The 13,562-nt window shown below is 33.0% G+C and overlaps 1 protein-coding gene across 8 annotated transcripts in view; it reads right to left on the bottom strand.

The window, feature by feature from the left end:
- Positions 1–13,562, bottom strand: part of Qtman (queuosine-tRNA mannosyltransferase) — a 379,404-nt gene that overhangs the window by 351,493 nt on the left and 14,349 nt on the right. For 3 of the 8 annotated variants that reach the window (XM_078017334.1, XM_078017335.1, XM_078017333.1), the window contains exons 2-3: positions 7,448–7,524; positions 5,509–5,586 (exon numbers count right to left, since the gene is read on the bottom strand). The exons of 4 other annotated variants lie outside the window; for them this stretch is intronic. In XM_078017334.1, coding sequence (XP_077873460.1) covers positions 5,509–5,573 — 65 coding nt within the window. In that variant the 5' untranslated portion in view covers positions 5,574–5,586; positions 7,448–7,524. The remainder of the gene's footprint in view (positions 1–5,508; positions 5,587–7,447; positions 7,525–13,562) is intronic. One more of the 8 variants, XM_078017336.1, reaches the window with a different exon arrangement.

Genomic DNA, 13,562 nt, shown 5'->3' on the forward strand with positions numbered 1-13,562 from the left:
AAAATATTTCCAAATATGTGCTTGAAGAAAGATATGAAAAAGCCCAAGATAGTAACACTAAGATTAATGAGTAAATTCTATCTCTTACAAAAGGCCAAGTAAAATTTTCTCATTTCTGAGCGTACTTCTTCATGACTATTCAATTTATAATACCTTATAAAATATACTAAATTGTATAAAGAAAAATAAAAATTGCATTTAACATTCAGAAATAACTAATTTATATTATGTGTTAGAGGACATTTTAGAGTGGTATTCTATTGACTTGCATTAAAATTTTTTAGGACAAATTTACAATATCCTATCTTTAGTATTATGTATTAGAGAAATAGTCTTTAAAATTCAATAAACTCTAACCACACCAAATCTATCATTTTTACTAAAATACACAAAACATGGGGCTGGGGTTGTGGCTCAGTAGTAGAGCTCCTGCCTAGCATGTGTGAAGCACTGGGTTCAATACTCAGCACATAAAAATAAATAAATAAATTAAAGGTATTATGTCCATCTACAACTAAACAAAATATTTTAAAATAAATAAATGCACAAAACATTTCAAACTTTAAAAATACTAATTCTAATAAAGCTAAAGAACCCTACGTTTCAGGCTGGGGTTGTGTCTCAGTGGTAGAGAACTTGCCTAGCATGTGTGAGGCACTGGGTTCAATTCTTAGCATGGCATATAAATAAATGAATAAAATAAAAGTCCATCAACATCTAAACAAAATTTTTAAAAAGAACCCTATGTTTCAGAACTATTTTATTTTTATTCTTGAAAACTCACTCATTGCCAGCTTATTTAGGACTCCATTACCCGATGGATCCTGAATTACAGCTACAACTTTAGCAGTGTGCCATGCTGAACTTCCTTAGTCTTAATTCTACTTCTAATAACCTTTGGTTTTATTTTGGACACAACATGAACTTTCACCCAGACCTACACTTTCACCCAGGTCACCCTCACCATGATTAGTGCCAACCTTGTGCTGAGTCTCTCCATCACTTCGGAGACAAATTACAAACTAAAGAGAAGATAAAGGAAGCCTTCAGAATGAAGAATAAACTCCAAAGAATGACTGGTTTTTAATAAACTAAATAAAATTTATTTTAGAGATCTGAATGTGGAAACAACTTACCCTAGGGCCTTACATATGTCAAATGTATGTTTAAAATTGAACCATTTAGTTATTAGGTATCCCCAACAGTTCATGTGTGAGACAATGCAAGAAAGGTTTACAGATGAAATGATTGGGTTATGACAGACTTAACCTAAACTGAATTAATCCCTTTATATGGATTAACTAAGTGACAACTGAGGGCAGGTATGGTGTGGCCTTTTCTCTTCCTCTCTCTCCTTCCTGATGTGATATCATGAGCCACTTTTCTACACCATACTCTTCCACCACAATGTTCAGCTTCACCTCGAGCCCCAAGGAATGGAGCTGGCTCTCTATGGACTGAGACCTCTGAAACTGTGAGCCTCCAAAATAAACTTTTCCTCCTCTAAAATAAAATAAAATGGAACCATTACTGTTTCTGGCTTGTAAACTGATTTTCTCTGATATTAATACTAAGGAATAATGTATATTATGTGATTTACTAACATTCCAAATCTAAAAATTAGGACACACAGGCTGAAAAATTCTTTATTATGAAAATTTTCAATTATCCACAACAGCAGGAAGAAGAGTTTAATAAACCACCATCACCTAGCTGAATAATTATCATCAGTACATCAAATTTATCTATAGGAAATCTATTCTTGAAAAATGCAAATATATACTGGATTGAGATAGTCTTTTAAAAGTGTAACCAATATGTTGGCCATATAGAAATGATGGGTTTCAAGGAGAAAAAAAAAATACAGTAAAATAATCAATCCCTTCCCTAAAATAAAAACTCAAGTAACAGAAAATCATATGATCACCTTAAATGTTAAGTTTGGGTTCAATGATTAAAAGTGACTAGTCTTAGACAATTAGAGAAAACTGAATGAAAACCACATATTATATTATATTGTACCAATGATAAAGACCTGGTATAACAAATATATTGTGATTACAAAGACCATTTTAATTATTAAGATAAGCAAGCTGGGCTGGGGATGTGGCTCAAGTGGTAGCACTCTCGCCTAGCATGCGTGAGGCACTGGGTTTGATTCTCAGCACCACATAAAAATAAAATAAAAGATATTGTGTCCACCTAAAACTAAAAAATAAATATAAAAAAAGATAAGCAAGCTGAAGTATTTCAGGGTAAAGTATCATTTTTAAATGATTTAGCTCTATCCCATCATCCAAAAATACATACATACTATATGTACTCATGGCCAAATGTTAATAACAAATAAAAGATATATTACTGTGTTGACATTTCCGTGGATGTGAAATTTTTCAAAATACAGGCACTAGCTACCTAAATAATAATTAAAACTCCAAAGTTTACATTTAACATCAATTCCAAGTTCATCATTCTGCTGGGGTCCGCCAGAAGCCAGCCATTGTCAGTGAAGGAGGAAACAGAATCCTCCTTTTGTAGCCAAGAAGCTTCCACCACCTTCCTGAGTTTTCTAAGACCACTAGGGTCAAGGGAAACAAAGAAGTCAGACATATAACACAGTTCTTATTTGACTCTTGCTACTTGTAGCAAAATGTTCTAGAAGTCTATGAACACTGTAGGTGTCTAAAGCTGATACTTCCTCTCTTGGGCAGTTTATGTGCATTTTTCCAAGGTGTATAACCCTCTAGTTACAAAGCTCCTCTGGGTACTGCTCTCCCTCCACCAAGAGCTCACTTCAGTTTCTCATCCCTGGAAGTACACCCACACTCGTAGGCCCTTACTGCTGGAATCCTCTTGCCCTGTCAGGAATTTTTGGAAGGAAGGATCCCTTTTCAAATGATACCATGTGAACAGAGAGTAGTGTAATTACTTCTCAAATCCAAAACTATTGCCACAGTATACTTCAGCTTTCTAAGGCATGAGTCAAGCATCAATCTCTTGTTATCCCCAAATACTGTACCCAAATACTCCAGCTGAAACTCCTCCACTAGGTTTGACAAAATAGATTTAGACACTCAACTTGTGAGAGAGTAAAACATGCAGCACTACAATGACATTCCAAAAAAACTTCAACTGACAAAATCCCTCCCTCTTTTTATAGCTTCTGTGTCAGTGAAGTGTTTCAGGGGTTACAAAACCAGGTTTTCATAATTCTGCCAATAGTCTACCATGTCCTTTGATTATGAAAGCATCTGGTGAATACTAGTGCCTCAAATGAAAGTTCTAGTTAATCATTGTTATCCTAGGAATTCTAATCATACAGTATCTACACACATCTTGGAAAATTACCTTTAAAGCCAATAGTGACATCAATATTTTAATCTTTATTTTTTTTAAAAAAAATAACTGATTAAGACCATAAAGTCCTTCCAATAAACCATTTTTATATTTCAATTACCATCACATAAAACACCAGAGCTATGCAACATAAGAAAAAATATATATTTTTTAAAGAAAATTAACCAACAATGGATTTCCATGCTGACAATTATTTCCTAAACATTCATTCCAAAAACGCAAATATCACAACCTGACATTTGTGGGAAAAATTAAACCATCCATCTTATTAAACAGGATCAAACACAAAATGAAGCCCCAGAAGGCTGTTTTTAAATCCACATCTACTACCAATTCCCATATGCTTTTTGGAGCAAATACAAGCATTATATACCAAGCGTCTTACACTGTTGCCTCAAAATACTAATTAAGACCTCTGGAGTCCCTTACTACTCCTCCAGGAAGTATATCTTTTTTATCTTTCTGTGCCAGCATAGTCCTCAATACATGTCTGTTGACGGGATGACCTCAGCAAATGACAGTAGATATAAATAAGTGAAGAGTGTATAAAATTAAGCAATGATGACTGTCATTATCTGAAGTGCTATCTGAAAATAGACTGCTCAGTCACTGAAAGCTGTGCTAACCAAAGAACATTCACCACTCCCTGATCTATAAACCTACATACAGGCTTCTGAGAACCTAATAGGGCAACCACACATCCAAGTGCTCTTCTTCTGACCACTGTGGCATACATAAAATGTTCTTTGACTATTTGTATACAAATAAGTGAGAGCTTGCTTATTTTGTGTTCCCTACATCACCCCAAATTGTGCCTGTCCTCAGTTTTTAAAGAATCTGTTGAACAAAACAGGTTATTAGAAAATTCTCACTAAAGATTTGGATTACACTGGACAATGTGGACTATCTCAGAATGCCCACGGTAATCCTCTTTTCTTTGCTGGGTGAACACTATATAGATTAAATGAATCAACCTTTTATTTCTAACTATTCCCTACTCTGGAATAATGGCATGGAGAAAGGGTGTCTATTAGGGAAGCACAATACTTATAGTAGGTTGTTCACATTCACAAAAGCTTACTTCTTCTACAAGCTTTCTGGAATGTGACTTCAAGCTACCTTAAAGGTACAGGAGAGTGTACCTGGCAGATTTTAGCTTTCTTTTCTAGTCAATATTCAAAAGGTATTTATTTTAAAAAATAGAACTTCCAGAAGAAAACCATAACTTTTAACAGACCATATAAAGGAAGAATGAAATCAATCTGAGAAAAAGCAAATTAAGCCTCAGTTACTTGTAGAATAATATCTAATAATAATAATATAATATCATCAATCTTATGAGAATACCAGAAAAAAAGAGGGGAAAAAATCTGGAAAAAGTAACAGCCTAAAAATTTTCAAATTTGAGGAAAATTATAAATCTATAAATCTAACTCAATGAATTCCAAGAGGGTACATACCCAAACACACACACCCCTAAACTCATCATTTAAAAAGAATGCAAAACAATTCTTTTGCTAAAAACTGGTGATGAGATTAAGAAAGTATCTAAAAAATATCAAAGGGGAAAAAACACATTACAATATTAGATTCATAGGAGGAAAAAACTTTTTTAAAAAAAGAGAAAAGAAAAAAGAAACCCTACTAACTTTTTTTTTCAAGAGAGAGTGAGAGAGGGGGGAGAGAGAGAGAGAGAGAGAGAGAGAGAGAGAGAGAGAGAGAGAGAGAGAGAGAGAATTTTTTTAATATTTATTTTTTAGTTCTCGGCGGACACAACATCTTTGTTGGTATGTGGTGCTGAGGATCGAACCCGGGCCGCACGCATGCCAGGCGAGCGCGCTACCGCTTGAGCCACATCCCCAGCCCAACCTACTAACTTTTTTTAAAAAATAAAAGAGAAAGCCAGAAGACAATAAAATGTTTTCTTTTTTTCCTTTTAATAAGAGCTGGAAGAAAAATAACAAGAATTGTCAGAGTACAATTAAAAAAAAACTCAGCAGTCTTTACATATAAACTTTACATATTAAGTCAACAAATAAAATTCTGATTTGACTTGCATTTCATAATCATACTTAGAAACTAAGTATCTACTCATGATGCTTATTGGGTATTAAATAAATGCCTGTTCAAGCTAGGTGTGGTGGTACATACCTGTAATCCCAGAGACTCATGAGGGTGAGACAGGAGGATGGAAAGTTCGAGGACAGCCTCAGCATCTAAGCCAGACCCCTGTCTCAAAGTAAAAAGTAAAAAGGACTGGGCATGTAGCTCAGTGATAAAGCACCTACGGGTTCAATTCTCAGTACCACAAAAAATAAAAATAAAAAAGTTTGTTCACTCTTACTTTTTAATGGTAAGAGGTTCTTTATGTATTAGATTCAGTTCCTTATCGGCAATATAATTTGCAAATATTTTCCTGCATTTTGTGGGTTCCCTTTTCACTTTCTTAATGATTTTTTTTAAATAAGATTTTTAATTTTGATGAAGTCCAACTTATTTTTTTCTATTGTCACGTATGTTTTTGGTATACTATAAAAACTCTAGATTTACTCATATATTTCTTTGTAAAATTTTGCAGTTGTACCTCTTGCATTTAGGTCAATAGTCCACTTGGCATTAATTTTAATACATGATATAGAAAAGAATACCAATCTTGTTCTTTTGCTATATATAGTCATCCCAATATCATTTATTGAAAAGACTATTCATTCCCTGTTAAAGTGTCATGCCACCCTTGTTAAAATTCATTAAACAAATAGACAAAGTTTATTTCTGGCCTTCCAATTCTATTCCAACAATGTATGTAAATCATTATACCAGTATTACACTGTTTTGAGTATTTGAATATGAAAATTTTGTAGCAAGTTTTGAAATTAGGAATTGTGATTTCTTCACTTTTGTCCTTTTTACTGAGGTTGTTTCAACTATTCTGGGTATCCTGAATTTCCATATAAATTTTAAGATAAGGTTCTTATTTTCTAAGAAAGAAAAAAGGCAACTCAGATTTTGATAACCTGGAATCTATAGATCCTTTGTAAAGTATTGCCATCTTATCAATTAAAAAATCCCCTGATCCATGAACATGGGATACTTTTCATTTCTCTCTTTAAGTAATTTTTGTAGGTTTCGGGGTATAATTTTTATACTGTCTTTGTTAAATTGATTTTTATTTTATTTTGGTATTCTGTAAATAAAATTTATTTTCTTAATTTGATTTTCAGATTGTTCACTGCCGGTATTTAGACATACAATTGATTTCTGTATATTGCTATTATACCATGGAAACTTGCTGATCTCATTTATGAGTTCTAAAAGATTTATTTATTCCTTTTGATTTTCCTATATAGATTATGTTATTTGTAAATAGAAATAACTAACCTCTTTCCAATAGATGATTTTCTTTCTTTTTCTTGCTTAATTGTTCTGGCTATAAGTTCTAGGACAACAATGGACAGAACTAGTAAGAACAACATTCCTGCCTTGTTCCTAATCTTTTTCACCATTAAATGAGACATTTTTTGTGGCTTTTTTTATAGATATCCTTTACCATGTTGAGAAAAATATACTTTTACTCCTAGTTTAAGTGTTTTAGTCATTTTTAAAAGTATTTTTAAGTTTTCTTTTTCTGCATCTAATAAGAGGATAATGACTTTGATACCAACATCTGACAAAGATGCTAAACACACAGAGAGATACATACATACAAATGCACACATATTTTAGCCAAGTCATACTCCCATAACAAAATGCCATAGATTGAGTGGCTCCAAGAGGAGAAATTTATTTCTTACAATTTGGAAGGCTAGAAAGAACAAGGCGCCAACCAATTCACTTTACTAGTAAGGATCTCTTACACACAATACTTGTGTTCTCATTAACAAAAGAAGCTCTGGTTTGTTCATTCTCTCATAAGGACGTTCCCATCATGAGCAACTCAACCTCATGACCTTGTCTGAGCCTAACTACCTTCCAAATGCACCATCTTCAAACATCAAAACATTGAGAATTAGGCTCCAGCATATAACTTTTGGGAGAATACACAACACTCAGTCCACAAGACACATAACCCACTAAGTGAAGTGGTGCATACCTTTAATCCCTGCAACTAAGGAGGCTGAGACAGAAGAACTGCAAATTCAAGCCCAGCTTCGGCAACTTAGCAATACCCTGTCTCAAAATAAAACAATAAATAGGGTTAGAGATAGCTGAGTAGTAAGAAAATTTTAGTCTCCCTATAAATGTAGAAAAATTAGGTGACAAAATTTAACACTATTTTTGGGGGGGGGAGGGGGTAGCCAGGGGATTGAACTCAGGGGCACTTGACCACTGAACCACATCCCCAGCCCTATTTTGTATTTTATTAGAGACAAGATCTCACTGAGTTGCTTAAAGCCTCACTAAATAGCTAAGGCTGGCTTTGAACTTGCCATTCTCCTGCCTCTGCCTCCTGAGCCCCTGGGAAAAATTTAACACTAATTTACAATAAAAGCTCTCAGTATAAAGTATAAAAGGGAAGTTTCTCACCTTGATTGGGCACCTATAAAATATGTACAGCCAATGTCATACACATTAGTGAAAATCTAAATAGTTTTACCCTGAATCATAAACTAGGCAAAGATGTTCACTCTAATTATTCCTATTTAACACTGCAATGAGATTTAAGTCAATAAAATAAAGAGAAATAGAAGACATGAAAACTGTAAAGGAAGACTAAAATTAATTTTATTTGTGATTAACAGGATCATATACAAAGCAAAACTTGAAGAATTCACAAAAGTTAAAAGCATAAATGGATGAAATAGCAAGGTAGCAGGATACAAGTTCAACACATAAAAATTAAGTCTACTTCTAAATAATAACCATTACAAATTGTAAATTTTGTTTTGGAAAAATGGCATTTTCAAAAACATTCAAAATCTAATTCAGATCCTATTCACTTAGGATAAATTTTTAAAAACCAATACACTGAAAACTACTGCTTAGAGAAATTAAAGAATAACTAAATAAATGGAGCTATATTGTGTTCATGGATTGAAATAGAACAGTAGTTTAGAGATTAATGCTTCCCTAATTGATCTACAGAATTCAATACAGTGGCAATTAAAATCCTACAGACACGTTGCATAAAAGTATAAGCCAAATCTATAATTGATATGAAAATGAAAAAGAGATACTCAATACAATTTGAAAAAAGAGAAACAAAGTTAAAGAATTTACACTATGTGATTTCAAGACTTACTATGAAACAATATGTTGACGGGAAACACATATAGATCAATATAATACAATCTAGGAAAAGTACTAAACATATAGTTTTATTTAGTTGATTTATAACAAACATTTAAAGATAACTTAAAGGAGAAAAGTTAGTTTTTTCAACAAGTGGGCCTTGAACAAGGAGAGACAGAAAAGTGAACCTTGATCTTTACCCCACATGTATATAAAAATTAACTCAAAATGGACCAAAGACCTAGTGAAAAAGCTTAAACTGTAAAATGCTTAGATAAAATCCTTAAACCAGGAGTCAAAGAGTTCAGGGAAGAAAGAGAGAGAGGGAAGGAAGACAGACCACAAAAGAAAATATTAATAAACTAGACTTAAATTTGAAAACCTCTGCTCCTCAAATTGGACCATCAATAAAAGAAAAAGGAAAAGATACATCTGACAAGGATTTGAATACAAATATATAAAGAACTCTGTAACTGAATGATAATGAATAATTCAATTTTTCCTCAAATGAACACAAGATTTGATCAAACATTTCACAAAAGATAAACAATTGCCAAAAAATAAATGGAAAGATCATGCACATGACCTGAAAACAACCCTGGCTTCAACCCCAGCATCTCCCCCCAACAACAACAAAAAAAAAAAAAAAAAAACAGAAAATATCAACATCACTGGAAATCAAGTAATTCAAGTAATTAATAACTGAAAATTAAAACAATAAGATATATGACTACACACTCAATGGAATGTCTGGATTTAAAAGAATTATGTTAAGTACTAGCTAGAATGTTTAGGAACTAGAATTTCAGACATTGGTAGTGAATATGGTATGATCACAGAGGGGAAATTTCTTTCAAAGTTAAACATGCATTTACCATATGACAAAGCATATTTACACAAAGACTCATATGTAAACACTCAGGGTGGCATTATTACTTAAAGGCAAAAAAAATGGAAACACTTCAAATGTCCATAACAAATAAACTGATAAGCAAATTGTGGCACATTTATAAAAAAAGGCACACTATTCTGCAATGAAAACAAATTAATATGACACCTAATAATAGCCTCAAAAATAGCACACTGAAAAAATATATAATGTATAAGTCTGTTTATATGAAACTCTAGAGCAAGTAAAACAAATTTACGATGACAAAAAGTCAGATCAATAGTTGTCTAAAGATGGGGATGAGTAAAGAAGTGACGGGAGAGATGGGAATTTTTTGAAGTGACAGAAATATTCTATACCTTTTAATTGGAACAAAAATATTACATAACAGTGTATATTTGCCAAAATTCATGGACCTCCACGCTTAAAGTAAGTATATTATATGCAAATTACACAAATATATATTATTTAAAATTTTTGAAGAAGTGACACTCAGGCATTTGGAAATATCATTCCCCAAAGATGTCAACAGGAGACAAATTAGGTTTTTACCACAGGTTTAACTTCTATGAAGTAAGTTATATCTTTTATTCATTCAGTCAATTATGCATTAAGTGACAAATATGTATGGGAATAGGTTTAGTGGTCCAATATTAAACAAATTGGGAAAAATTCCTTGCAGTTATCAAGGTTTCATCATATCAGAAAAAGATCACAAAAATGTAAGATGGAATATACAGTCAGTGAATTTGGGGAAGTGAAAACAAGAAAAAGAAGTAGGAAGGAGAGAGGCATTTTAAGTAAGATGATCAAGGAAGGTCTCACTAGGGATTTAACATATCAAGAAAGACTAGAGATTATGCTGAATGGCCATCTAATAGTAAAAGCACTTCAGGAAGAAGAACCAGTAAACTTAATATCCCAGAACAATTATTCAAGAAACAATATACTATTCAGGTGTGAATGAAAGGTAGCAAACAAAGAAAATCTAAATAATGAGGTTATGAAGGTGCACTAGACAGAGTTTTATAGGCAGGTGTCTATCAAGATTTAGCTTTTACAATGCATAAGAGAGGAAACAACTGAAATTTTGAGTGACAGATTTTACCTCTGTTTTAGCATCATTTTTCTGGTTATTGTACTATATTAGAGGCACTAGATGTTTCAGGTTCTGAGAGGCTGAGAGGCCAGTCAGGAGGCTATTAAAACATTCAAGTATGAGATAGTGGCTTAAACAAGGTAGTAGTGAAGGTGGTGACAGGTGGTCAGGTTTAAATTGTAGATGTGTTTTGATGAGTCAGCATGAACTACTGACAGAGTGTGGATAAGGAAGAAAGGAAGAAAAAAGGAAAAGAAGAAATAAAGACCAGTAGAGTGGAGAAGGGAGACCTGGAGGAGAGAGGATAGAAGGGAAGCAGGTAATATGGGGAATAAAATGGAAAAAAACTATATTATATACTTTTATGAATATGTCAAAATGAACCCACCATTATGTATACCTATAATGCACTAAAAAATAAACTAAAATTATTAAAAAGAAAGAAATCAGTGATGACTCCAAGAGTTTGTCTAAGGAAAAGAAGAAATAAAGACTAAGTGTTCACTAATTTATAAGGGAAAGGCCAAAGATAAAAAAAACTGGGGTAAAAGGATCAATTTGGGGCACTTAAATATTTATATAACTTTAATAATCTTATGGAGCAATAAGACGACAGTTGAATCCATGTCTGGAGTTCAGTGAAATAAAGATTTTTTTTTTTTGCAAAGTAAATCCCTAGAAATTATGGGATGTATGTGTGTGTATGTGTGTTTGTGTGTAACTTTAAGGAAATATTTCATACTTAAATACATCAAGGCTTCAGCACTGAGACTAATGGATTTTTGTGTTTTCTGATTTACATAAATCCATACAAGTCTGCTAGGCACTTCACACCTTTATTTTTACTTTCACATTTGAAGTACAGCAATATGGATAGATAAGGTGTGTATTTAAGATAATAACGTGAACAGACACATTCCTGGAGCTACAGCTATTTAAAAGTGACACTAGCATCAAGATACTCATTCTTATTCTGGGAAGGCTTTAAAAAACAATCACTTGTTATGAAACTAATTGCATTGCCAAATGCTTCTTAGGTTCATATGTAAAAATCATCATCTTCTCTATATTTTACTGTTTTAAATCAAGGCAAGTAATAGACTTTGTGATTAGACTTAGAAGTTTGATTTTGATGCTTATAACCCTCCAGGCTCTTAAGTGAGTAACATTTCCACCTTGATAATGCACATCATATATCACAAAGAAAGATACTTTGTGCATTACCAAAGAAACATACAAATAACAAGCAAATATGCCAACCCTCTAATGGAATTATAATGTGGGCAAGTATGCTTAAATGGTAGTTGAAACCATTTTCTAAAATTTGTATCTCTTCAGTATGAGTATTATTGCTTCCCAGACATCTATTTATTCCTAATTCCATGCCTGTGATTACCCCTTATTTTAGGATAGAATACCCTTCTTCCTACTTGATATCCTTCTCTTCTTTCAAGATCCAGACCAAACCTGGCCTCCTCCACACAGCCTACCCTGAACCCCAGTTATACATACCACATTTTTCACATTCCCACAGTACTGCCACATACAAATGGAGAGCACCCATGTTATTCTCTCATGGATTACCTTCAGCTGTCTATGCTAATGCCATTCCCTGAGACAGCAAATGTCTCAGTCATATTTGCTTTCCATGAAATGCCTTAGTGCAGCACCATACTTATTCTGTTCTAAACGCTCACTAAAGCTTCGTTCAACTCAAATCCAACTTTGTTCAACTAAACTCAATTAGGAAACTGATCAAACAGACTGAATTCACTGGGGTATATAATTTAATTTTCTTTTGTCACTTCTTCAAACATACTTGCAAATACTTTCTCTAAACATTCTATTTAGAGGTGATCCAACTCAACTTATGATATGCATCAGTTTCTATAATAGCTCATTATCACTCACCCTTTAAATATGAATTTTCTACCTAGACATTATTTAAACCCAGAAGTACAGTTATATATCATAATACTATACTAATATCAAAGGCAACCAATAGATAATTCTAGAGATCAGATTAATCATTGGCAAATGTGCCACATCAAGGTTTTCAAGGAGGCTCCAACATCATTCTACCCCAACATGAAGTTATTCATGTTAAAAGCTGTTAAATCTTGAAATTTTCCCATAGTATATGCTGGTATTTTTTAATTTACATTTTTATTTCTTAATTCATCAAACATTCTCCAGATACAAAAAAACCTTTTCCCAAAATGAGTCACTAGCTATAGGACACTATTTCAATATTTATTCAAAGATATACCATTTAACTCCTAGTATCCTCATCATGAAATTGAGATAATTCTATACGCTTTCAAGAGTGTAGACAGAACTAGAAATAACTTATGCAAAGTACCTTACTCAATGTCTGGTTGCAGAGTTTCAATAAAAAGTCCACGGTAACAAATCACTCCATTCCACTAATTTTCCAATGTCTGAAATAGCCTTACCTTCTTCATTCAAAAAATTACCTCCCATTCTCCTGAAGAAAAAGCAGCTATAATCAGAGACCATGAAGTTAAAGGCAAAGATGGTGTAAGTATCAACCTAAAATCACTGGTCTACTAAAACAAACACAGTAATATATACCTACTATACCCTTAACTTACATTAACTTTTCTCCAAATCTTTCTTGAAGTCTATGTAAATCATCATAACCTAAAAATGTCATAACTAAATAAATCCTTTGTGAAACATAGTTGACAGAGAAAAGGACATAACTGATGAATTCTTAACATCCTCCTCATCCCAATGTTTTGTCATCTCAGAAAGTAATTCATGAGTCTACCACATAAGAAAGTAGGTGAGGATAAAAACCAAATGTTCTTTTGACTGCTGATACAAACCCAGTTTTAAACACTTGGATTTTCTTATTTTCTTGACTATATTTAACAAATCAATTAATGGCTCAAGAACCATGGCAAAAATTTAACACTGATGTTTTTCTGCAACTAAACATAGAACACTCAAATTGAATAGCAC

The sequence above is a fragment of the Ictidomys tridecemlineatus genome, chromosome 7, assembly GCF_052094955.1.
Source record: "Ictidomys tridecemlineatus isolate mIctTri1 chromosome 7, mIctTri1.hap1, whole genome shotgun sequence".
In the NCBI taxonomy this organism is placed as follows: domain Eukaryota; kingdom Metazoa; phylum Chordata; class Mammalia; order Rodentia; family Sciuridae; genus Ictidomys; species Ictidomys tridecemlineatus.